This window comes from Microcaecilia unicolor, chromosome 12 (assembly GCF_901765095.1).
Source record: "Microcaecilia unicolor chromosome 12, aMicUni1.1, whole genome shotgun sequence".
Classification (NCBI taxonomy): Eukaryota; Metazoa; Chordata; class Amphibia; order Gymnophiona; family Siphonopidae; genus Microcaecilia; species Microcaecilia unicolor.
The window spans coordinates 58,650,500-58,678,364 of NC_044042.1; the positions used below are offsets into that span (position 1 = coordinate 58,650,500).

The 27,865-nt window shown below is 40.3% G+C and overlaps 1 protein-coding gene across 5 annotated transcripts in view; it reads right to left on the reverse strand.

Moving 5' to 3' along the window:
* FLI1 (Fli-1 proto-oncogene, ETS transcription factor) overlaps positions 1 to 27,865 on the reverse strand; it is a 230,355-nt gene that overhangs the window by 136,153 nt on the left and 66,337 nt on the right. For all 5 annotated transcript variants that reach the window (XM_030221799.1, XM_030221797.1, XM_030221796.1 and 2 more), the window contains 3 exons: positions 25,533 to 25,744; positions 14,305 to 14,456; positions 10,336 to 10,539 (listed from right to left, as the gene is read on the reverse strand). In XM_030221799.1, coding sequence (XP_030077659.1) covers positions 10,336 to 10,539; positions 14,305 to 14,456; positions 25,533 to 25,744 — 568 coding nt within the window. The remainder of the gene's footprint in view (positions 1 to 10,335; positions 10,540 to 14,304; positions 14,457 to 25,532; positions 25,745 to 27,865) is intronic.

Genomic DNA, 27,865 nt, shown 5'->3' on the forward strand with positions numbered 1-27,865 from the left:
ACACCATGATATTCTGTGGGACTTGGACAGGGCCAGAACTGAATATCTGGACCTAATTCAGCCTGTGCTGTCAAACACACCGACCAGTGTGGGCTGAATATTGGGTAGTGAGGATTCACCTGGTGTCCAGCATTTCTATTGCCTCTCCCTTCCCTACACTCCTCAGGTGACCAGAATCCCCCCTTCCATGCACCTCCTCCCAAGCCCAGCATCTCCCCTTCCTTTCCCTTCTCCACAGTAGGCATTTTTCTGTTCCTGGAGGGGCCCACAATTAAAAATATATATATAAAAAAGCTGAAGTAGGATTTGAACCTGGGTCCCCTGATGCCCAGCATGCTGCTCTAACACTAAATATAAGGCAAGAAATTATTCAGACTTCATCTCCCAAATTGCAAAAAAGTGATCTTCAAAACTGTCCACTCTGCAGACTTCACTTTCCTTGGAACCAAATGGTGGAACTGCTTACCACCCAAAATAAGAAATATACAGGAATATACTAGATTCCACAAAATCCTCAAATCGTTCCTATTCAAACAAACCCTCACAAAGAACAACCATATCTCAAACAACTAGTTATTACCTGAACTGGTTATTACTCTAGTTACCATTAACTTTTTCTTTCCTTCATGTACAATTTCTCATTCATAATAGATTTTCTAAATGTTAAACTTCCATAGCTATCCCAGTATGTTTATGATACTGTATTGTAAAATTGGATTCTTAGAACAAATTACTTTCTTATGCATTATTCTTTGTTATATATCCTATACCGTTTATTGTAAGCCACATTGAACACAAACTTCTTTGGGATAATGTTAGATATAAATGTCATAAATAAATAAATAAATAACCATTAGGCTACCCCTCTGCTCTGCCTGTGTGGTCATTTTATAATACGGACATTCCTATACTGTCACATAGATGTCCATGTCCTTTGTTCCCTTTTCATAATTTGGACATTTCAGTTCGGAAAATGTATGTTCATCCTGGACATTCCCAGCACACGGACATCCATCTCACATGTGTTTTAGAACAGACTGTATCTGATTCTAAAATACATGTGAGATGGACATCCATTTATGATGTTCTGACTTGGACGTCCATATTCTGAATCAGATGTCCTTTCTAAAATGCCACTCCACAAAGTTTTAAAGTATATGCACTTACTAGCGATCAATCATTATGAGCCTTGAATAAGCCAAAACTGGTTGTTATCCTCGATTTTTGGGCATAAATTACTTGACTTATATGGTAATTTATGTTGGTTGTTTTTGGCACAGTACAGAGAGGGTCCAAAGTACAAAACAAATTCCAAAACACCAAAAAGGCACCAGGAGCCTTCAGAAATGGGACACAGCTCTTTATTGATAATTGTCAATATTCAAAAATGGACCCATTTTTGAATATTGACAATTATCAATAAAGAACTGTGTCCCATTTCTGAAGGCTTCTGGTGCCTTTTTGGTGTTTTGGAGGTTGTTTTTGGCATAAATAATTTTCCCCACTTTTTTGTAAGTATAAAGATTAGATATTTTCTCATTCAGAGTATTTCCATGTATGTAGTTTAGGACTGATTGGATTTTCTGATTGGAAGATATATCGGTCGTGTGAACTTTAGTCAACAAATAATTGTGAAACAATTACATTGTTCTGACTGTAGCAGTATGTAAACATATATTAAATATTTTTCTAGTATTGGTTTATCTATAATACTACACAAAGGTTTCTAGACTTCTGAAATTTGATTTTAAGACTGGGGGGGATGGGAAGGAAAGGTTAAAGAGACTGTGCTTGCCTGAGGGTGAAAAAGGGCTGTATATCCTGAGGTGGCAGATAAAATTATTTATTTCTCTAAGCTTGTGCAAATACTAAAAAGTTAAAAATAAACAAAGCCCCAGAAAGTTAATTGGCAAAAGTGATCACCTTCGCCCGACAGAATTTGAGGTTTCTGGTGGGAATGACTTAGAGTGGAAATGTGTTTTGAATTAGGCTTTAAATTAAACTTTAAATAAAAGTCAGAGGGGAAAGACATACACATATAAAGGAGAGAGACAGAAAACAGATGGTGGAAAGTGGGTAAAAGAGAGAAGGGAGAGAGAGGAGGTGAGATAGAACAGACTGGGAGACTATCAGACAGAGAGCAGTAAGAGTTTGAAAAAGAGAAAGAGGAAAAAGAAAAAATGCACACACATAGGTAAGATAATAAACCAAGAGGGAGAAAGAACAGAGAAAATACAGGTATAGCAAGAAGAGATAAGGAGACATATACAGAGAAGGGAATATGAAACAGACAAGAGAGAAAATAGCGAAAGTGTTTGCAAAGAGTAATGGGAAACCTTACATCTGTGAGCTTACAGTTTTATTGAATTTCTGATTTTATAAACATTAGTTTCATTTTCACATTTGTACATTAACATTTATAATTTCAAAAAATGTTCTAATTAGTAAAATCAGCAGAAACTTTATAATAGTCTGCTTTTTGTTAGTATTTTTACGTATATTTCTAATACCATGTTTATAAATGTGATCTTACTGGATGTTGAAAACAGAAATGGGAGGGCAATTTACAAACTGAAAAAGATGCAGAACTTTATACAAGGGGTAAAAACCCTACGATGTGGAATTTTATTTTTCATTTTTTTCAGGACTTTTCAATGTAAAATTATTACGTAGCTACACCTAAAGACAGCACCTACTTTTATGCAATCTGAATGCTCCCAGCAGGGACGCAGAGAGACTGAGCTGGGCCTGGGGTAGGGCTGCCGCTGCCAAGCCCCCCCCCCCAGGACTGCCGCTGCCGGTCCTCCCAGGACCTCTGCTGCTGCCCCCTAGACCGCCACATAGCCAGACCACAAAATTTAGGGGGGCGGAGCCCAAAGTGGGGAGGGAGAACATTTTGCCCCACCTCCCTGCCCCTACCTTGGCTGGTGGGGGTCCCCAAGCCCCACCAGCAGAGGCCTTCTTCCAGCACATTGCCTGCCCTGCGGCTGCTTTTCCCCTCATGTTGTGCATGCTCAAAACAAGCAGGTCAAACCAGAGGCCCCGAAGCCCTGTGTTTGTTCCTTCCTAGCATCTAAGGGGGGGGGGGGGGGGTCCAGCACTGGAATTTTCTCTCTCCTGCTTCTGTCAGGACGCAATTACCCGAGTCCTGTCAGGAGCAGGAGAGAGAGACAGTAAAGGATAGTGCTTCAATATTGTGTTTTCAATTGCTAGGGGCAGACAGGTTTCCCTGGAGTCCTGCAGAACTTGCCTGTCCCTCATTTTAATAGTGAAACAGCACCCTCCACTGGCAGGACTGTAAGTGTAGGACTCCCACTCAGCTTAGAGGGAACAGTGTTACCCAGTTAGCAGACTAAATATCACTGCTAACTGGGTATCTGCCCACTCTGCCTTAGCTCTGTCTCCAGTTCGCTCCAGCATTATTCAGATTGTGCCCAGGCAGTCGATAATTTTCAGTGGCATTATCCAGATAATACCATGAAAAACCAAGGCTGCCCCTTTGAGCACATGTAACGGGTAAGGGGCACTCCCACCCAGATACGTGCCACTGAATATTGACCTCTAAGCTTATTTCAATGAAAGAAAAAGAAAACCAAAAAACGTCTGCATTTTTCTTTTGTTTCACGTTAAAAACAAAATGAAATGAAATAGGAAATCTCACTGCAATTTTCTGTTTTGTTTCAAACAAAAACACATCCCTAATAAGTTTACTGTACTGCTGGGGCAGCTATGCAAATCTGAAATGAGGTCTTCTCCTGACCCAGGCAACCAACAGGAGCTGTGTTAACTTTCTCCTTGGTAGTTCCAGCCCCTCCCACCATCACAGTCTTCAAAAGCTGCCCAGCTGGAATTGTCTGACTCTGCAAAATCTCCTTTGTGTGTGTTTGTGTCTATGTCTGTCCGTCTGTCTCACCATAGAGCACACTACAGTACAGTGTCTGAGCAAAGCTGCTTGGGTTACTGAACAGAACCTCACCCTCATTCCTTGCATTCTTTTATTCTGTTAAGGATCTTAGCCAAAGTCATTAACAGCACTCGGCAACCCTACTGGAAAGAGAAGGGGTCAGAAATGGTTAGGAAAGAAGGAAATGATGCTGGTTACAGCTGGGACACATGGGATGCACATGTTTAACTTCTCCAGAGGGAGTTGACTTGATTGATGATGCTGAGGCTTCCTGTATCTGAACCCAGAGTAGTTTAGGGCAAATGCTCAGGACACAGCAAGCCAAACTGCTTGTCAAGAGATCCACAATAAATATGCATCAGATAAATTTGAATGAACGACCTCAATTATATGCTGATCTATCTCATACATAATCATTGTAGGTATGTTGAAAACCTGCCTGACTGGGTATGTCTCGAGGACTGGGTTAAGAACCCTGAGTTTAGACAAACTTAGAGGGGTACCAGAGCACAGAGCAAGAACCTTCAAACGTCCGCTTATAGTCCATTGTTAAGACAGCAGAGTCCTTATGGGTAATTTTATAAAACATTTTGAGACCCTTTAACTAAGCTGCATTAAGCTGCTAGCACAAGTTCTGCTGCATGACCACTGTTAGTGTGGATCTATGCTAATAACTACTGCTTGTTAAAACCAGCCAATGTGGTAAAAAGAATCCATTCTAGCTACTTAATGTGGGTAGGTGCAGGTCGCAGGTGTGACCGTAGGGTTACCATATAGCTCCAGTCAAAAGGAGGAAAGATTGAACCAGTCTGGGTTTTACTTCCACAATGGAAGTAAAACCCAGACTGGACCAATCTGTCTTTTTTTTTTTTTTTTTGGAACCCTATTTTAACCTTAGTGTGACATGGGCACAACAGGGAGTGGCTGGCTGTGACAACTAGCATACAGATAAATGCCGCTTGAATGCCTCTTCTTGAATTTAAGTTTAAGGTTGCAACCTCTCTGCATCACTTCCAGGTGGTACAGCCTCGTTTCCTTCAGCAGAGGTGTTACAAACACTTGGATCCACAACCTCTGCACTTTCAACCTGGGAGACCAGAATGGCTGTATTTCAAGCTGTAGAGATGCTTCATCACAACCAGACAAGATAAAAGGGGACGACTACAAAATACATTCTGATGGTAATGCAGAGCAAGAAAGAGACCAGTCTGCTATCTGTGGATCTTTTGGAATTAAACTTTGCCATTATGAAGGACATGTTCAGACTGGTCAAGAGTCCTATTTTACATAGAATGTAGAGATCGGAATTGGGGGAACATGCATTTGATATACCACCTGTCTGTGGTGAAGCCAAAGCGGTTTATATATTATATTATATACAGATACTTTCTCTGTCCCTAGCAGACTCACAATCTAAACTGAGATGTCCAGGTCAGGATATGTTCAATTCTGATGGTATTTTAGGAAAGGATTTACCAAATCTGTAAAGCCATGGTCCAAATGAGCACTTTTTAAGAAACCTATCTGTGCCTTTGAGCAATTGTAGTCCCAATGTGGGATTTTTTGTTCCCCATACAAGTGTATTCCCTTTGTAAAATGAGGAGTCTGTGTGTAGACTGTAGTTCCACCTGAGCCACACCAAAACCACACCCCCTTGAAATCTCTATATTGTCTGGATATCCACATAGAAATAGCAGCTTTCTAAAATCATGTGATATATTGATGTAAATGCTATTATTTACTCTTGGATAATGTCCTAAATCTGGAGCGATTTTTAAAGCTAAAAAAGGAGAAAACTGATATAGATCATTGCCTTAGAAGTCAGTGTAGTTTAATTAAAGTGGTGGTTCCCGATATCGGAGGTTATTTTAGAAGCCGTGCATGGTGTATCCGTATTTAGGGGTCCTTTTCCTAAAGAGCATGCTAAATGATAAGATGCCCATTATATTCCTATGGACGTCTTATCATTTAGCGAACATTAATCGTTCGCATGCCTTAGTATAAGGACCCCTTAAACAGCAGCATTAAATAGCAGCATGTACAGGTTGGCTTCATGTATGATGGCAATTTCAGAATGCCATTATTTACAGGCGTAAAATCCTGGGAATGTACAGGTTCAAAAAGAGTATGTTGTGGGCCAAATATTTATACATGTATGTCCCATTTTCACTCTGGGTCCCCTCCATATCTAGCTGAGCTGTACCTCCCTTTTGTGCCAGGTAGACTGCTCCGGTCTACCTCTGCTCATAGGATGTCTGTACCGGTTACTTCTACGGCTTGCTTGGTGGCTACTTGTTCTAGCACATTTTTGGGTTGGCTTCTACCCTGTGGAATGGTATCCCTTTGTCACTACAGTTGGAGCTATCCCTTAACAAATTTTGAACACTGCTGAAGGTCCTTGGGTCCTTATAGGAAGGCTGGATACTCATGAGAGTAGTTAAGCTCTGGAACTCTTTGTCGGAGGATGTGATAATAGTGGTTAGTGTATCTGGGTTTAAAAAAAAAGGTTTGGACAAATTCCTGGAGGAAAAGTCCATAGTCTGCTATTGAGACAGACATGGGAAGAAACCTCTTGCCCTGGGATTTGTAGTATGGAGTGTTGCCACAATTTGGGTTTCTGCCAGGCACTAGTGACCTGGCTTGGCTACTGTTTGGAAAATAGGATACTGGGCTAGATGGACCATTGGTCTGACCCAGTATGGCTACTATTATGTTCTTATGAGAGCAGTAGGGAGCCTGGGAGATGGGATTGTTTGTGGGAAGTTATTCTTTATGTTGTGTGGTGTTATGCTCTTTTTTATATTTTGTATTTCTTTTCTGTTACATATATTCTTTTTGAGTATTGTACCCTGCCTTGACCTGTATTGGTTTGGTGGTATCAAGTTTTAATAAATGATAAACAATATGTCTTGAAAAATTTCCCTGTTGGCATCTGCACCTCCTCCAAGGCACACATATGCTTCTCAAAGTGCTTCTTTCTGCCGGGGATTGAAATGAGTGCTTGAGGGGACAGCTGTGCTTAGCTCCCCCAGTATTTTTACAAGCTTTAAAATATGAAAACATACCTTTTGGGGTTTTGCTGCTTAACTGGCTGCATATATATGTATAATTCTCTAGAATTATGGCCGGAGCAGGGGAGAGGGCACAGCTGTGTTTAGGTTTTTGTATGCACCCTTTGGTCTTTTGTCTCTATTTTCCAGGCTGGGGGTAATGTTTACGTTCATAGCTTTGCTGGTGGATCAGTATTAGGCTTTCTGCGGTAGATATGCTGCCTGTTAATTTCATGATGTATCCAGTGATCTTAGTTTGAAAAGGAAATGAAGGATGAGTTTGCAGTACTACAGCTACCCAACCTTGTTCCTACTACTACTGTACATTCTGTATGTCCTGGTTGGTTATTCAAGAAAGGCAGTGGCAGTGACTCCCAAAGTGGCAAAATGTACATTACAAAAATCCTAATAGGATTATCAGCCTTAACGCTACTGACATCCACACCTATGGTAAAAGCATTCTCCTATTACAATTTGATATGTCAAGTACATTTGATATGGTTGACCATGAAATCCTCAAAAGAATATTCAATAAAATCGGCTTGGGAGGAAAAGTGTTCAAATGGCTCCTTGGATTTCTAACTACCTGATCCTACCAAATGAAAATGAATTCCACTCTCTCCCCTCCATGGAAAGCCAAATGCAGGGTCCCCCAAGGCTCGCCACTCTCACCAATATCGTTCAACTTATTGATGGTCCTCCTAACCTGAACATTAGCCAAACAAGGCTTCAACCCTCTCATATACGCTGATGACGTGTCAATTTACATACCTTTTAACAAGAACCTACATAAAATCACAACCAGGATTACAGATGGCATAAACATAATGGAATCCTAGGCATCCATGTTCAAGCTCAAACTAAACAAAGACAAAACACAATGCCTAATAACCCCATCACCCCACAATACCGACAACTTCCCAAACATCTCCAGCATGGGACCATCCCTCCCAATATCTGATAATCTAAAATTCCTAGCAGTCACCATAGACCGAAACTTGACTTTTGACAAACAAATCTCAAACATTACAAAGAAAATGTTCCAAACCATGTGGAAAGTGAACCACATTAAAAACTATTTTCAAAGAGATATATTCCGCACACTAGTTCAATCCATGGTTCTCACCCATACTGACTACTGCAACGGAATCTACGCTGGATGCAAGGAACAATCACTAAAGAGACTACAAACAGCACAAAACACAGCAGCAAGACTTATCTATAGAAACAAACGATTCAACAGCACCAGATCACTACTCCAAAACCTTCACTGGCTACCAGTCAAAGCACAGGTATCCTTCAAGATATGCTCTCTCGCCTACAGAATCATATTTGGACTTGCACCGGAATACATGACAAACCTAATAACTACCTACATGCATCACAATCAGAGGCATAAGAACCTATCTCATCCTTCATTTTCTAAAATGTCAAGGCTTCATATACAAATCTTCATACTCAACCAACTTTACATACATTTGCCTCAAGACATGGAACACATTACCGAAAACCCTCAAATGTATGTACAACTACTTAACATTCCAAAAACACCTGAAACCCCACTTCTTTAGAAAATTCTTCTCCAATGACCCCACATAATCAAACTGGCCACCAATTGCCGCACCCCGATACCAGAGTACTAGCAGAACACGAATCAAGGACAGATCTAACCTCTAACGGCTATTGCAACTGGGCCAGATCTAACTTATAACGGCTATTGTAACATATCTATCTGTTGTAACATGTCTATCTGAAGTAACCTATAAGCCACATTGAACCAACCACCCTATTGGAAAATGTGGGGTATGTATAAATAAATAAATAAAAAAGAAAGAAAGAAAGAACTGCTGGCAGTTATATTTGGAAGTAACAAAAATGAATAGTTCCACATACAATTACCAGCACGTATGTGGAAGATACTGAGTGATGCTGCTCTTTTTCTGCATGTGCAGATTTCTGGAATCTCTGCTCCTGCTGTACCTCAGTGGCATTGACAGACCTTCATTTTTTTTTTTGGGGGGGGGGGGTGGTGGTGGTGGTGAAGGTCTGAGCCCAAAGTGAGGGGACACAAAACTTTGCACTGCCCCACTCTCCATGCCCCCCTCAACCCCCAACTCAAGCTTTAAATAGCTGGCTGAGATCCCCAAGCTCTGCCAGAAGTGGAAGTGGACAAGACAAATGAAAGGTGATTCACATTGGAAAGCATAATCTGAATCATAGTTACCTGATGCTAGTGTCCACCTTGGGGGTCAGCACTCAAGAAAAAGATCTAAGTGTCGTTGTAGATAATACTGAAATCTTCTGCTCAGTGTGCAGTGGCGACGAAAAAAGCAAACAGGATACTAGAAATTATTAGGAAAGGAATGATGAGTAAGACCAAAAATACTATAATGCCTTTGTATCACTCCATGGTGCGTCCACACCTTGAGTATTGCATTAAGTTCTGGTTGCTGTATCTCAGAAAAGATATAGCAGAATTAGAAACGGTTCAAAGAAGAGAGACCAAAACGATAAATGGAATAGAACTCTCATATGAGGAAAGGCTAAAGAGGTTAGGGCTCTTCAACTTGGAAAAAGAAATGGATGAGGGGAGATATGATTGAGGTCTACAAAATTCTGAGTGGTGTACAATGTGTAGAAGTAAATCAATTTTTCACTCATTCCAAAAGTACAAAGTCTAGGGTACACTCGAGGAAGTTACATGGAAATACTTTTAAAACAAATAGGAAGAAATATTTTTTCACTCAACGAATAGTTAAGCTCTGGAACTCTTTGCCGGAGGATGTGATAACAGCAGTTAGATTATCTGGATTTAAAAAAAGGTTTGGACAAGTTCCTGAAGGAAAAGTCCATAGTCTGCTATTGAGACAGACATGGGGGAAGCCACTGCTTGCCCTGGGATTGGTAGCATGGAATGTTGCTACTATTTGGGATTCCGGAATCTTGTTACTCTTTGGGATTCTGGAATGTTGTTATATTTGGGTTTCTGCCAAGTACTTGTGACCTGGATTGTCCACTGTTGGAAATATGATACTGGGCTAGATGGACCATTGGTCGAACCAGTATGGCTATTCTTATGTTCTTATGCAAAATCTGCACTATGTAAGACGTGAATATGTTTACAAAATAGTGCTTAGGTGGAATTTTGGCACTTATACATGTGTGCACATACAAATGAGTATATATTCAATTATTCTAATTATTTACATGTGTAACTTGCTTATAAATGCTAGCCACCACATTTGAGAATTACTGCCTGCATGACAGCCTTGGAAAGAAAGAAAAGAAGCAGTATAAAGGTTGTTATGTATACATTCATATTTATTATGCTCATGCATATATTCCATTGGGATTCAAGAGTAGGTTAGCACTGTCACTTACTTTCCCTGAGGTAATTGAGATGCGAGAGCAGGACCTCTGTGTTGTAGAGAGATGTGACGCGTAGGAAGTCATCTTTGTTCATTTTGCAAAGCTGCTTCCCATCCATACTCTGGAAGATTGCAGCATCGACCTCTATCAGTCCATATTCCTTGATAGCCCACTCCAGCCACTGCCGCACATGCTCTTGACTCCACAAGGTTGGATCTGAGAGAAGGAAATGTGCTTAGTCACATATTTTCCTCATTGCCAGATTCCATGAGGGATAAACAATGTGTCAATAAGACGTGACATTTGCTTATGAGAAATACCTCCTATATTCTTACTGTGTTAAGTAGATGTTTAAATAGAAACAAAAGTAGAAGGAAAAAACCTCATGAGAACATATGGTGAACAGAATAGTGAGGAAATATACCCAAAAAGACAAGGAACACAAGGACCTTGTACTCTAAAAGGAGCCTTTATTTAATAAAATCCAAAATACAATGTACACCAGACTTGGCGATCGCCTTTACGGTAATATGTAAGCCACAATGAGCCTGCTAGTGGGTGGGGAAATGTGGGATACAAATGTTACAAATAAATAAATACATAAATAAAATATGACTAAACAGCTTGCAGTTAAATACATAAGCCAATGGCAACAAGGATCAGACTCGACAAATCTGTGTTGAAGTCAGTTCCTGTATACAGGGTTGCAAACAACAATCAACAATAGATCAACATGTCGGCATTTGTGCTGACAGGTTCAACTCAAAGTGAGACACAGGCATCACTGCCGACACACAGCTGTGGTGGAGTCTGATCCTTGTTGTCATCAGCTTGTGTATTTGAGTGCAAGCTGTTTGATCATATTTTGGACTTAGGGTACACGGTCATTGTGCTCCTTGTCTTTTTAAATAGATGTTTTGCAGATTTGTAACCTAAGGCCTATTTAAAAATGACCAAATTGTCTGTACAATAGATCATGGAAGCAACAGATAGCACCAGGAAACGTAGAGTGGCATTTTCAATATGACGTTTAAGTTTGACTTTGGACGTTTTGTTCAAATCGTCCAGACTCCGAATAGTGAAAATAATGATTTTGAAAACAGCAAAACATCTATTGTATTTTTTTTTAAATGGCCACTTGCTAGATGTTTTTGTGCTCTGTGCATTTATCTTTTGAACCATTAAAAAAAACAAACATCCTAGTGAAATCACACAAAATCAAGCCATTGGGATGTAGGAGGAGCCAGCATTCTTAGAGTAAGCTCTTTGAGCAGGGACTGTCTCTCTATGTCAAGTGTTCAGCGCTGCGTGCGTCTGGTAGCACTATACAAATGCTATTAGTAGTAGTAGTAGAATGGCCACATAGACATCCCAGCAGAGCAGTGGGCCACCCTAGGGGGAACTGCAGTGGACTTCACATAAAAGCTTCCGGTTACACATCTCACCCTTACCCCCGTGTATTGTATGGGGAGCTCTCCAAAACCTACTGAAAACTTCCTGTACCCAACTATGCACCACTACAATAGCCCTTATGGCTGCAAGTGTCACCTATATGAGGGTACAGTTAGTTTGTGGTGAGCTTTGGGGGCTGACACTTTCCACCAGAAGTGGATTATGGATCTAGCTCTCCTTCTCTACAGTGCACTGCACCGCCCACTAGGCAACTCCAGGTAGGTCTTCAGTGATTTCCAAAAGTTGATTAGGTCGCGCATTTTTTTCACGTCAAGTGGTAATGCATTCCAAAACTGCGTGCTTATGTAGGAAAAGCTGGATGCATGTGTTAATTTGTATTTTAGTCCTTTGCAGCTGGGGAAGTGGAGATTCAGGAATGTGCGTGCTGATCTTTTAGTATTCCTGGGTGGTAGGTCTATGAGGTCTGACATGTAGACCGGGGCATCTCCGTAAATGATTTTATGAACCAGGGTGCAAACCTTGAACGTAATACGTTCTTTAAATGGGAGCGAGTGTAGTATTTCCCTTAATAGGACATAATGATAGTTTGAAGGTCGAGTGGTCATCTAGGGTATTAGGAATGTTATTGAACTCATTTTGATGTTTGAAGCACAGATTGGCTGCTTATTTAGGAAGGTTTTCTGAAACTAAGACAATTACGATCTGTTCGATCCTATTTTCATGAGCATCATTTTAGACTTGGTACAGAGTTTTATCTTAGCCCAACTGGATTATTGTAATATTTTATACTTAGGTGTTTCAGTGAAATCAAGGTATTATCTACAACTGTTGCAAAACACGGCAGCTCACATGATTTTCCGGAGGAGTAAGTTTGATCATGTGTCTCCCTTGTTGATGGAGTTGTATTGGCTGCCTTTGCAAATGCAAATTTTATTTAAAGCCTGTTGCATTATTTTTAAGATTTGGCATGGTTTATACCATTTTAGGTTATTCAATAGATTTCACATTTATCTAGACTAAGTTCTAATCATTCATTCCATCAGATGGACCTTGTAAGCCCATCGTTTAAAGGACTTACATTTTAAAAGTTTAAGAGTCCTCTTTTTCATTCTAGGCCTCTCAGGTTTGGAATAACTTCCAGTCAGTCTTAATTACCAATCTTCCTATATATTATTTTGGAAGGGTTAAAAAATGTATCTATTTAAGAAATTTATGAATTTAGCTATCTGAATGGAGATTATTTTGTATGGTATGTTTTTTTTAAAGAATGTAAGCCACATCAAACCTATCTAGGGAATATGTATGCTAAAAATGTCAATTTAGATTAGTTTAAAATGCAGTTTTTCCAAGAAGCAGTTATCTTTCTTTATTTTCTCTGTCTCTGTGTCCTCATTGCTAAATTATCTTATTAATAACTTTTACTGTACAGTATTGCGTTTGATTAATTTCTGTGATATAAATAGATTTTCCTTTATACAGGTTATAGCTTGTCTAAAGGGACAGTCTGTTGCTATTAGGTAGAATAGAAGAGGGAGATATTGGGTGAGAGGAGAGGGGAACACTGAGCAGGGTTCAGGTTTACTGCTGAGTGGGTGAAAGAAGAGACAGAGAGAGGGAGGGGGAGAGAGAGAGAGTATAGAAAATTGGGTTGAGGAGAATGAGAGAGGTGAATGCTAGATGAGGGAAGAGAGATAAGGGTGCTTCTGGATGAGGAGAAGAAAAGGAAATGCTGTTTGGTGGGAATCTGAGACAATAGAGAAGAAGATGCTGGGCAGGGTAAGAAAAAGAGAGTGGATACTGGGTGACAAGAAATGAAGAAGATAATGCTGGGCAGGGAAGAGAGGGGGAGTTGGGCTGGGGAAGAGAAAGGTGATACTGTTGTATGGTGGAAGAGATGGAGATGCCACTGGATGATGGAAGGAGAGAAAGAGGGAGGAAAAACTGAGCCGAGTGAGAAGAGAAAGAGGGATGCTGTGCCAGAAATTCCACTGTCCAAGGAGGAAATGTTGTGCTGAAGCTGCTGGAATGCGCATTTTTCACAAGGAAGAGAGCTCTAACTTCAGTTTTCTAGCAAGTCACCACCAGTTGACCTAAAATCGGTCTGGTTCATTTTTTCCAATATAAACTGAAAATTCAGGTTGCTAACAGTTTTGTATCACAAAGGTTTTAGCCTATCACAGGCTTAAAGATGTAGTGCTGCTAGTCATAAAGAAATCAGAATTACAAGCCCATGAATGTGGCAGGAACTGGTTTTGCCTGTCTATTTGTTGGCAATCCAACTGGAACTACAAGCCCTGCAATCAAATGGGGTATAAGCAGAATTGATTCAGCTGAGTCAGAGCATTTGAAACCAATTGGCAACTCTGGTAAGATCATGCACTCTCTCGATTGTGTTTTCTTTATTTTTAAGTTAAGAAGGCTATTGATTCAAAGAAGAGAAAACAGTAAAAATATATAAGACAGTTAACAAGAAAGAGAAGATTTAAAAAAAGGAAATAGAGAATTGAGAATGGAAAGAATTAAAGAATATTAGGGAAATGTGGACTTCTTCAAAGTCTCAGACCTTACCTGCTGGAACAATTACTCTTCTCTCATTGGTGGTCATGTTGGGAGGGGGAGGACCATTTTTCTCATCCATGTAATTGCTGTAACTCATAGAATTCGACTCTGTGCCACCAACCATTTTGTTGCATTTATTGCTGCAATCAACAGGGGATTCTCTGAAATGAAGTGAGAACAAGACACTGAAAATCTTTAGGTGTGATGATAAAAAGACAGGGAAGAATGTATGGGGTGAGAGCCAGTGAAAGGAAAAGATGAGTGCTTACAGGGCATAGGAAGAAGTCAAATACTGTCCAAGAAAAATGAACTTTTCTAATTCAAATTTACAATCAGACAGTGTGGAGTACTACATATTTCCAAACAAGGCTAGGGAGTTCTGGTCTGTGAGTGATGCAAACTAGTCAAACATTTTTAAAATATCTAACATAAATGTACATAAGAAACGTTTTATGCAATAGCTCCGAGTTCATTTATCATGTGGCTCCATTAATCTGTAATCTCAGCTCTGGATTGGAGATAAATGTCTTTCTTTGTACTATAGGCACAATAGTTTAAGGATCCTTTTACAAAAGGACAAACATAATTTGCCATAAAAGTGATGGGGGAGGAGCAGTGGAAAGAGAAAAGGAAGAATGACTTAGTGCTACTATAGGCTATGGGATAGCTAGTTGGAACAACCAGGCTACAACTCTTCAGAAACCAGCTAGGCTAATGCCAGCAGGCTGGTTATGGCCGCCTGCCATCTAGCGAGATCACATGGACCTAGGCAGGATATTAGCACAACAGATCAGTAAAAGGCTTGGTGGTAAAACACAGAGGTGATAGAGAACTAAAACCAACTTTTGGATAAGAAGTGATATCCAACAAAACAAACCTTTTCTTTCCAGAGATGGGAAGGTGGTAGAGCTAGAGGACATGAATTGAGGTTGCGAGGGGGCCAACTCAGGAATAATGTCAGGAAGTACTTTTTTACGGAGAAGGTGGTAGATACCTGGAATGCCGTCCTGCGGGAGGTGGTGGAGATGAAAATGGTAACGGAATTAAAACATGTGTGGGATAAACACAAAGGAATCCTGTATAGAAGGCTTGAATCCAAACAAGCTTAGTGGTGATTAGATGGCCTCACCAGTAAATGTGAAGCAAAGCCAGCACTGGGCAGACTTCTACAGTCTGTGCCCTGATTGTGGCTGAACAGATTCAGTTTCTGTAACTGGAGAACAACGCCAGTGCTGAGCAGACTTCTATGGTCTGTACCCTGAAAATGACAAGGACAAATCAAGATCAAGTATATATATATCATACCTTATACAATGAGTTTATTTTGTTGGGCAGACTGGATGGACTGAACAGGTCTTTATCTGCCATCATCTACTATGTTACTATCCACCTTATAATTGAAAGAGAAAAACGTCTAGATTTCGACCCAAATCGGGAGATAGACGTTTATCTCACAAAAACGAATAAATCGATATAATGGAAAGCCGATTTTGGACTTTTCAACTGCACTCCATCGTGGAAGCGTACAAAGTTGACGGGGGCGTGTCGGAGGCGTGGTGAAGATGGAACTGGGGCGTGGTTATCGGCCGAGGAGAGATGGGCGCCTTTCGCCGATAATGGGAAAAAAGTATGCGTTTGTAGCTAGAATTTAGGGCACTTTTCCTGGACCCTGTTTTTTCACGAATAAGGCCCCAAAAAGTGCCCTAAATGACCAAATTACCACCAGAGGGAATCGGGGATGACCTCCCCTGACTCCCCCAGTGGTCACTAACCCCCTCCCACCACAAAAAATGATGTTTCACAACTTTTTATTTTCACCCTCAAATGTCATACCCACCTCTCTGGCAGCAGTATGCAGGTCCCTGGAGCAGTTGTTAGGGGGTGCAGTGGACTTCAGGCAGGTGGACCCAGGCCCATCCCCCCTACCTGTTACAATTGTGCTGCTTAATGCTTAGTCGTCCAACCCCCCCAAACCCACTGTACCCACATGTAGGTGCCCCCCTTCACCCCTTAGGGCTATAGTAATGGTGTAGACTTGTGGGCAGTGGGTTTTGAGGGGGATTTGGGGGGGCTCAACACACAAGGGAAGGGTGCTATGTACCTGGGAGCTCTTTACCTTTTTTTTTGTTTTGTAAAAGTGCCCCCTAGGGTGCCCGGTTGGTGTCCTGGCATGTGAGGGGGACCAGTGCACTACGACTCCTGGCCCCTCCCACGAACAAATGCCTTGGATTTATTCGTTTTTGAGCTGGGCGCTTTCATTTTCCATTATCACTGAAAAACAAAAAAGCCCAGCTCACAAATTTTCGAATAAAACATGGACGTCTATTTTTTTCGAAAATACGGTTTGGTCCGCCCCTTCACGGACCCGTTCTCGGAGATAAACGCCCATGGAGATAGACGTTTTCGTTCAATTATGCCCCTCTATGTAACAAGAGGCTTGTAGTTAGAATATAGGCTTAGCCATACAGACTTGAAATAACTGAGCACACTGAAAGGGTCAGTCATACATGATGTTACTATGAGGGGCATTTTCGATATGACGTTTAAATCCAACTTTGGACGTTTTGTTCAAAACATTTAAAATTCAAGTGGTGAATATAATGATTTTTTAAAACAAAAAATGTTTATCTTTTTGTTTCAGAAATGGTCTTTTTCTAGTCATTGCTGTTCTCAGGAGCCCTTTTACAAAGCAGCTGTAAGCCCACCATGAGATTACCATGTGGCAATCCGGAACTACCGCCAACCCAACACAGGTGCCGGTGGTAGTTCCTCCCTGGCACTAGCGGAATTATTTGAAAAATATTGCTGCAGGGGGTTACATGGCAGTAATCGGGCAGCGCCGCACACTGGCTGGATACCACCAGGCTAGTAGAGACTCCCCCCCCCCCACATGGCAATCTTACTGCATGTACATATAATTACAGAACACAGTCGTTCAAGTGTAAGCATAACACAGTCCTTTCCATAAAGGAGGAAAACCGCCTCAAGAGAGGCCATGGGAGGAATTTTCTCTTGAGGCGTTTTTCCTCCTTTATGGAAAGGACTGTGTTATGCTTACACTTGAATGACTGTGTTCTGTAATTATATGTATAGTTATTGGAAGGAACCAGTTCCCTTTTTGATACCTTTAGTTTGTCTATAAATCTTACTGCATGGCCATTTCTATTTTCAGCCTTTTTACCTGCTGCGGTAAAAAGGGCCTCAGCACATGGTAAAAAGGGCCTCAGCACATGGCAAAAACAGCTGTCGCTACTATTGCGGGGCCCCTTTTACCACAGCTCAGTAAAAGGGCACCTCAGTGCATTTATCTTTTTGGTCCATTTTTGAAAAAAAAAAAAAAAAGGTTCAAGTGAAAAATGCACAAAGTCAAGCCATTGGAATGTAGGAGGAGTCAGGCCTAGGTCCCCTTCTCTACAGTGCACTGCACTGATCTCTAGGCTACCTCAAGGACCAGAAGCGTAGCCAGATAGAGGGTGTGGGGAGCAGAGAGCGGACTGCCGCTGGCGCCAGCGCGTATTTTAAACATGACAGATTGCATGAAAAATAGGTGCTGGCACCATTGGAAGTCCATTTGTGGGAGTGTTTATTTTAGTTAAAACCCCTGATGATGCGCAATAGTGAAACACATGACTGTGTTGGGTTTAAGCAAATGAAGTAATAAAGATATATGCATTTGGACAATCAGGAACTCAAGGAGATCAAGGAGTGGTTGATGGCCGTGTTCAATTACGCTGGTGAATGTTTGAATCCAGAACAGTAGACTAATTGGAGTTACACACAAAGTAATTTGCTTGAGGTGGATTCCTACTGGAGTAACTTTGATATGGAATGTTCACATGACAGATGATCAAAATCAAGAACAAATGAAAAATGTTATGGATAAGGATATTGGAGATCAGAAAACAATGCCATTATGTGTAAAGAAAATATGATTCAAGTTGATGTATGATTATGAGCATTGTTATAGAGGCAAAATGATGCGGGAGAGGGTTAATGGTTTCAAAAAATATTATTGTATTTAACCCGTTGGTTATAGGTATGTGTGTATTTGGAGTATGTTTGAGTTTTAGGATAGGGTGGAATGTAAGAGTATGAAGAATAATCGATATTTTAAAGAAATGAATGGGATTTAACTAGAAAGGAGGCAGGAGAGTCTTGTGATTTATTTATGTGGAGAATTTTGATATAAAAAATTAAATAAAGGTTAATACATTATACGGTTACTTAAAGTTTATTCTAAAATATCAGCATTGGGATTTACAGTTGCTCCACTGGATGTGTAGTTTTGTTAAAAAGTGCTCATCTATTTCCCCGTCCAAAATGAACATAAATAAAGTCCGCAGCCTCTGTTGTTACTTAGTGGCACGTGTACGTATATGTTTACAAAATGGCAGGCATAGATGTTTAATTTACACATGTAAGCTGTGAAACATCAACTTGCCTATGTAACTTATGTGTATATCTTACACAAACAAGAAGTTGCTTCACAACTTACATTTGTAAAATTGCTGCATTCCTCCATTCAGTATTTCATCATTTAATGATGTAAACTGGCAGCTCCCGCTTCCCATGAACTCCTGCGTGTCTTTTAGAAAAGGCTCTATGTCAGCAGATTCATTTCTAAAATACTAACCAGAATTGAACGTGTCTTGTCCTGGAAATATTGGGGTAAATATTCTGCCGGCTGCGGTGAGACTTTCACTGACCGCAGCCGGCGTTATTCCCAGGTCCAGCCTTCAGCAATGAATATCTGGTTTATGTGCCAATATTCAGAACTTAAGTGGTCACGGGTTGCCGTATAAAGATGGGACTGTGTTTTATGTGTTCCCATTTATGCGGTTACCATGGCTGGTTATGTGCTGAATGTTGGCATTTGACTCCACCCCCAGAATGTCCCCAAAATAGCCAAAATAGCCAGCTTTCACTTAGGCACTAACCACTAATTTTCAGCAGTGATAACCGGTTAAGGGGCCCTTTTACTAATGCACATAGGCGCCTACGCGTGTCCAACACGTGTCAAATTGGAACTACCGCCCGGCTACCATGTGCTCTGGGTAGTAATTCCATTTTTGACGCGCGTCCAAAACACACGGTAAAGATGTTCTACCGTGTGGCGCTTACCCAGTGTTAATCGGCAGTGTACACGCGCTGACGATTACCACCCAATTAATGCGTGAGACCTTACAGCTAAGTCAATGGATGCACGCTGGTTTTAATTTTGCCGCACATTCATTTTCAGCCACAAAAAAGGCCTTTTTTGCAGGCGCACTGAAAAATGGACCTGCATGCGACCAAAACATGCACCTACACCAGTGCAGGCCATTCTTCAGTGCACCTTAGTAAAAGTGCCCCCAAGTGCTGCTGAAAATTAGCAGGTAGCTCTGAACGAGTGATTTAACTGATCAGCAGCCATTTCTGGCCAGTTAAAATCATTTTGAATAGCGACCAAATCAATCCTGATTTCTACATTATACCTTAAATTTTGGACCACTGTTGTATTATTACCCACAAAGTTAGTTAACACTCAATAAAAAAAAGTATAATTGTAATGCATGCTAAAAATGTTTAACAATATGAACGTGTGAAGCAGAGAAAATGTATTAATCTGAAAAAATATTCCACTATCCAGAATAATATAGAGAAGAATAGCCATTAATATACAACTAAATGGGAAGGAAAGTCTCAAAGAGCTCCAAGTCCATTCAATGAGCTGTAATGATCAAAAAATGGGCCCCTCATAATCATTGGCAAAAAACCTTCCTTAAAACATCACCCTATCAATGTTCGATATCGGTGACATATATTTGAAATAATATAGTCTTATATGCAAAAGCAAGCCTTTCTTCAACAGACACACACATCTTAAAATGCATCTCAGACAGCTTCTCATTTCCCCAGGACCAACGATGGCCAGCGTTTCGCATAAGCACATTCCTCACTGCTGCATCAGAGTCCAACACACTGGGGCTTCTTTAAAGCTCTTTTGACATCTAACTGCTTATGCATGGGACATTTTTTTCAGATTAATATATTTTGTGTTACCACACCCGTTTTGATTTTTGTAGTGGAAACAGAGAAAATGTCCAGAAATCTGGAAAAAGTTGAAAATGGCCTGAAAACATGAGGGCAAGGAGGAGGAGAGTCAGTAGTGCCTGGGCTGTATTTTGATATGTGGATGGAAAACAGGAGTCAAAGAAATGAAACTCTACCATCTGAGCCTCTCCTTCAACAGAGCAGATTGTCTTGAATTGCAAAAGGTTCAGCTTAGGCTGAAACCTCAAGGAAAAATAAGAGAGTTGTGGAACAAAAGCATTTCTAACTCTGAAAAGTCTGACACAGTATAGATATGGGTCATCAACCACAGTGAAATGTGCTGTCCAGCAACATGCTATAGTAACCCTGCAAATTCTGCACAAAATATTTCATCTGCAAATCCTTGCAGCAGGGATCACACGTCCATGACATTCTTTTGCCGCTAGGAAAGAGAAATAAATTATTCACAGAATTACTGTTATTCTCCTAATCTGCTCTGCAGACAGGGCCAGGCTGTATATGAACCTGAGGATTTTCAAGAAAGAAAACAGAGTGAATTGGTTTTATCATCTGAGGGGTTCGGGGAGGGGGTAAATCTCAGAACTGAAGTTCATGGTGACTGTGGCATGAATGCTCGGTCTTGGGGCTAGAAGTTAAATGATCTAATTCATTCCTGATGTGGGACTGGGAAATGAGACTGCCTGAAAAAGGAAAGAAGATGTTGAGTTTACATGTGTGAGAAGTTAAGAGTTTCTTTTCACTCTTTGCCTACTGTTATTCGAGGCAAAGAACCAAAACCAGCTCTAAATCCCCTATACTGCTGAAGTCTGATGTTCCCATAATTATAGTTACTGCCTTAAGTATATTAAACTATACTGTTTATTAAGATTTTTGTGTGTGTGTGTTTTGTGTGAACATTGTAAATATCATACTATACCATAATGTGTACTGCTGTTTGAAAACTTTTTCTGTTGAAATTGTCTATTGCCTACGTCCAGATTATTCTTGCTCTTTACTGCTTTGGGTGAACTTCTTCAAAAAGACAGTAAATAAATTTTAATAAATAAAATACAATGGGTCTGAGAAGTGATTGAAGAGGGCTTTGTTTTTTTAATAGTCCCTGCTCAGTCATACTGTATCAGATGGGATCCCTAGAAAGATTCCTCTCATTCAGATAGCTGCCTAGGGGATGGGATTAGAGGGAAAGAATCACGGATATGCTACTAATATCAGTGAACATTGGGTAAGAAACTTTTGGGTGAATGACCAGCCATGGTGGTGTTTAACGAAATGCATATTTTCAGCACTGTTACACCTATAAGAGAAGATTCTATATACAGCACCTAAAAAATTGGCGCTAAAATCAGTGCCGACTAAGCGTATTCTATAATCGGTGCCTATATTTAGACACCGATTATAGAATATACTTAGTTGATATTTCAGTGCGCATCCATTTATACCAAAAAAAATTTGGCATAAATCCCTGTACATAGATTTAGGCGCTCTAGGCCATATTCTATAACCAGGCGTGTAAGTTTTGGAATGCCCATTTCCCTGCCTATAACCACGCCTCTTTTTCCCCAGCGTGTGTTAGACTTTTGACGCACTTCGTTACAGAATACGCTTAGTGAGTTGTGCGTGTAAATTCTAATCAGTGCCAATTAGTGCTCATTATTGCTTGTTAAGTGCTGATATCAGTGCTCATTAGCTTGTTAAATTATGCACATTTTTATAGAATCCACACCGATTTCAGTGCCGATCTTTAGGTGTGATATATAGAATCAGAGGGACAGGGCTAGATTCTATGTATGGTGCCAAAAAATCAGCACTGAAAATCTGCTATTCTATAAGATGCGCTTAAAGTTAGGCACGGTTTATAGAATAGCACTTATACCCAGGAATCGCATCGAACTTTAGGTGTGGCTCTTTGCACCAACTGAAACATGGTGCAAATGTATGCACCTATATTTTAATGCATAACCCCATTATAGAATAACAATGTGCATTAATGTTAGGAATGACCACCTGTTATACCCATGACCTTCTCATGTCTGCACCCCCTTTTTTAGATCCCACACCTAAATTTACACACGTAAATGCCAATGAAATCTAATTAGTGCCAATAATTGCTTGTTAAAAGCCAATTATTGGTGCTAATTAGCTTGTTATTCAATTAAATTGCACTTGCAAATTGGGTGCATGCCCAAATTTGTATATGCAATTTTTGGTGAGTTTTATAGAATTAGGGGGCTATTATAGGGGAAATTCTGTAAATGGCACACACACACAGAAATGAGCACTAGAAAAGATTGGAGCTAAGCACTGTTCTATAAAGGGTGTGTACCCTTTATAGAACAGTGCTTAACGCTAGTTCCCACACCCAACTCTGGGTGCCTGACTTATGCCTGCTGAAACCTGTTATAAATCCCAGCGCCCAAATTGGGTGTGGAAACCCAATATTTAATAACACCGCCCACATCTTTTTGGAATGCCCATAGCCCTCCCATGGCCATGCCCCTTTTGTGTTGTGTTCTATGGGATTTAGGCGCCCAGTTTTATAGAATAGTGTGCAGCCAGTTGCGGATGCCAATCCTAATTGGTGTCAATTTAACATCAATAATTGGTTGTTAGCATCTAATTATTGATGGTTAACAGCTTTTTAGCCAATTAAGTTGCACGTGCATCTTGGAAGCAGGCCCAAATCTGGGTGCCATATATAGAATCCAGAGTCAAGTCAGCAGCTACAAGGACAATTCTAGAACAAGACACTTACACGCCACTTGCACATGTTAATGTACAGACTGGACACTATTCTGTAAGATTACTATTACAAATTGATAGAAGTGTAGGAATCACTCTCCTGTAATATTACAATGCACAAACTAATTCCTAATTATAATGCATGTTAAAAGCTCAAAAAAGTATATATATAATTCACAAATTATCATGCTAGAATAGAATGAAAAAGACCTCAGTGTATCTCATGGTTCCAAAGTAAGGAGACTGTGGAAGAACCTTACATTCAGACCACCATCATCGGTCAAAAAACCCCTTCTAAATTTAATATAGCTATTTAACTTGTGTAATACACATAACACCTTATATTATGCTTTCTATCCTCTATTAATAGTGTATCTCATTATCATGTGTCTATAAATGGTGCATATTTCAACTATACTATAATGTGACTCAGTTCAGCTTCATTTTAAACATGAACCTTATAGATGGATCACTTATCTTATAGGACCACTGCTCTCAAGCTCTTATCGGACTACTGCTCTCAAGTTCTTGAGAGCATTAGTCTGATAAGATAAGTAATTCATCTATAAGGTTCATGTTTAAAATGAAGCTGAACTGAGTCACATTATAGTATAGTTGAAATATGCACCGTTTATAGGCACAGCAACCCGGAACCACAGCTTGGTAAAAGGACCCCTCTGTTTCCAGTCTGCTAAAATTTGGAACTCGTTTCCTTCTGCTATTGGCTAATATCCTTCTTACTGTCTTTTTCAAATACAAATGAAGGCATATCTTTTTTTTACAAATACTTAATTCAAAAATTGCAGTTACCATAATATCTTATTTTTTGTCCCTAGTGATATTTATTGGACTCTTAATTGTGACTTCACTTTGGACCTTATTAGGGAGAAGGTGCGTTATAAATGCATAACCCAACATAGTTGCACACAGTTTTATTCATGTTAAATTGATTTTGTATTCACTGAATTTTTAAAGGTGTCCTAATGCACAAATGCACATCCCTATTGCTTTATCTAGTTTTCAAGTTTCTCCACTTTCATACTGAGAATGGTGACCTTTGCCAGGGATATGAACCATTTTTCCATCAAGCAGAAGGGTATTGAGGAGGGGGCAGATGGAAGGTTATTCAGTCATGACTCTATCTCATTGGTTCTTCTGGGTTGAAATCAGTGTCTACTAAAGTACACTGAAAAAGATCTGTGAAACCAGGGGCCCTTTTACTAAGGTTTGTAGGTGCCTACTTGCATACAGTGCATGTCAAATTAGAACTACTGCATGACTACCACATGACCTGGTTTGACGTACGTCCAAAATGCGCAGCAGAAAATAATTTCTATTTTCTACCGTGTGGCACTAACTGGGCGGTAATCGGCAGTGTATGTGCACTGACAATTACCACCCGGTTAAAGCGTGAGACCTTACTGCTGTCAGTAGGTGGCAGTAAGGTCTCAGGCCCAAAATGGATGTGCGCTGATTTTAATTTTGCCGCACATCCATTTACGGCCAAAGAAAAGGGCCTTTTTTTGCAGGCGCGCTGAAAAATGGACCTGCGTACGTCCAATACACGTGCCTACACCAGCACAGGCCTTTTTTTTGGCGTGCCTTAGTAAAAGGGTCCCCCAGTGAGCTATGCAGAGTGGACTAGCCCTGAAGACAAGGAACATCACAATCCTCAGTCAGCAGCATGGCAGATACTTTGCACATGAAAGAGAACAATTTCAGAACCAAAGAACAATGAGAAAGAAGCACAAGCACAGAGAGTCTATGTTCCAGAATTCTTCAGCATATTAAGTAGAGAGGTGTGGTAGATATAGTGCTACTTTTACATTTCTCTGTCCTCTGGTCAGCTTCATCTGATCTTATATGAGGAAGCTGGTAGCTGAAATGATACCCTTTTGTAATCAACATAGACATGTACATTTCAGTTTAAAAATACATGCGTGTAGCAGACGTGCCACTAATGTGCATATGTTTCCATCTCTGTTTAACACCATGCTTTCAGCCACAAACTTATTTTTGAAAATCAACTTTCTGCAAGTTTAAAGGTACAAGTGTGCACTGCCAGTTAGGTGCCCTCTTCAAAATATATACCTTAATGTCCTAGGCAAGTCTATGTGTACTTTGATTTCCACGTAGTGTGAATCTTCTAGAGAAGCGTGTTTGCTTTCATTTTCAGGTAGTTTAATGTTTTAGAGAAGTTTGTGCTTGCTTTGGTGTCCAGGTGGAAATATTGGTATGTGGACTATTCCATTTATCCACAATGTGGACGTGCCAGAATAGTGGGAGGCAGTTCCAAGGCTAACTTCCCTCACTACTCACCTTGCCAGTGTGCTTTAACACTATTTCTGTAGAGAAATTAAGAGGACATCAACTTTTCTGTAGAGAAACACAGACAGATAGGCCAACAGATGGGGCTAAAGCATGCTTTGTTATCCTTTCATTACCTTGCTCCATTTATGTGTTCGTATTCTCTCTTGACATTGACTTGGACTGGCTGGTTGATCCACTCTTGCTGGGGTGGTAAAGGGTTGATTTTGTGCGGCTGGCCATAGTCTGGGTTCCCTGAGGCGGTCATATCTGCCTTGGGGAGGTGAGCTGCAGCTCCGTAAGTAGAGTCAAATAGTGACTGATCGTCACTCACCACTGACAGAGCCTCCTATAAAATGAAGATGACAAAAGGTCCATCAGTAAAATCAAGCCCTCAATGGCCCTTCCTCTTATTCCTGTCTGGCAGTTCATATAGTAATATCTTTCAGTAGGCTTAGTCCTACAGGAGATGTTGGCATCTAGTTTGTTTTTATTTTAATAGTTATTATTATTATTTATTGAATTTGTATCCCACATTCCCCCACCTATTTGCAGGCTCAATGTGGCTTACATAGATTTGATAACATCGTCATAGCTGGATATCAGATACAGTTAGTTATGTGTAGCGATTAAGGAAGGGGAGAGGGAAGAAGGAAGAGAGTTGTTGAGGTAGTTATATAGGGTGTAGTTATATAGTTAGAAGAATTTTTGTAAATTAAAAACAGAAAAATAAGGAACATGGGGGTCCTTTTACTAAGCTGTGGTAAAAAGGGGCCTGTGTAAGCATCAGTGCGTCTTTCATCTATAAATAAGGCAGTGTAAGAATACTCAAGTTTCAAATTTAAGGCAGCATCTGTCCTTTAAATGGAAATCCAGGAAAACAGCTCAGGCCTGGATGGTGCTAAGTAAAAATAATTCTAATAAAGAGATCAGAATCTAGGCTTTCCTCAGGGTGGACAAACTTTTCATCCCATTAGGATCTCATGTTACAGAAAGCCTACAACAAAAGCGGACTTTGGGCTTTCTTGGAACAATCTGATAATTCCTTTGGGTCATGTTAATGCTGTAGGCATGACCGTGCTACAGAAGCTGCAGCCAGCTCAAAGAGTAACCCTCACCTTTACTCACACCAATTGGTATCCAGGCAAGATCATATAACCAAAATATGGTCTTTGGGATTTATTTTGACGGTTGACATTATATACCAGTTTGGGGAATACATTTTGCTTTATTGTACATACAAGCTTTTATCCCAGTTTCTCCGTAAGAAATCCTTTCATCATAGTCAAACTTCATATGTCAACATAGCTATAAATGTTGATTGGGTTCAAAATCTCTGATAGGAGCGTGTACCTCTGTATTTATCAGGCATTATTTAATTCTATAAGTGGGTGTCTCCATTTACGCACTCCAGTACTATGGGGTGAAAACCTATTCTATAATAGCATCTGGGCACCTGGATGCCATTATAGAATACTAGAGGAACCCAATATTAGGGCATCTAAAATCTAGTGCTCATGGTTGTACCAGCCATAGACCTGGTGTAACTGTGAGTACCCATACGTGACAAGGGCATCCATAATTTACAGTATTCTGTAAAATGCATGCATATAAGTGCCAGCCCTGCTTAGGCCCTTCCCGTGCCTTATGTCTATGTATACCCATCTTGCATTTTGGTGCTTTCCCACTTAGGCATGCCCTTACATGATAGCACTTAGGGGAAATAGTAACATTTTCACACATATGTGCACATCTGCACATTCAATGTCAGTATTCTGTAAATTTACACACATAGGGTCAGATTCTATAAATGCGTCCAAAGTTAGGTGCCCAGAAGAACCGTACTACACTAGTATTCTATAAAGAGTGCTCTGTGAAGAGTACCCTGTATAGAATACTAGCTTAGTACAGATTTACCCCTGGATTCTATATAGTGCGCTTAGATTTAGGCATCGAAATCAGTGTGAATTTCATAACACTGTGTATAACTTAATCAGCTTAACAAGCTAGTTAGCACTGATATCAGCACTTAACAAGCAATAATGAGCACTAATTGGCATGGATTAGAATTTAGGTGCACAATTCACTAAGCATATTCTGTAAAGATATGCGCCGAACTTCTAATGTGTGCAGGCAAAAAGGGGCATGGTTATGGGCAGGAAAATGGGTGTTTTGTGAGTGTTCTGAAATTTAGGCGTCTAGTTATAGAATATGGCCCAGTGCGCCTAAATCTATGCACCAGGATTTATGCCATGTTTTAGTTGGTGTAAATGGATCCGCGCAGATTTAGGCGCTGAAATATCAACTAAGCATATTCTATAATCGGCGCTTAAATCTAGGTGCCAATTATAGAATACGCTTAGTCGGCACTGATTTCAGTGACGATTTTTGTAGGCGCCATAAATAGAATCTCCTTCTTTGCGCCTAACTTTGGGTACCAGCATTTATACTGACACCCAATTTATGACAC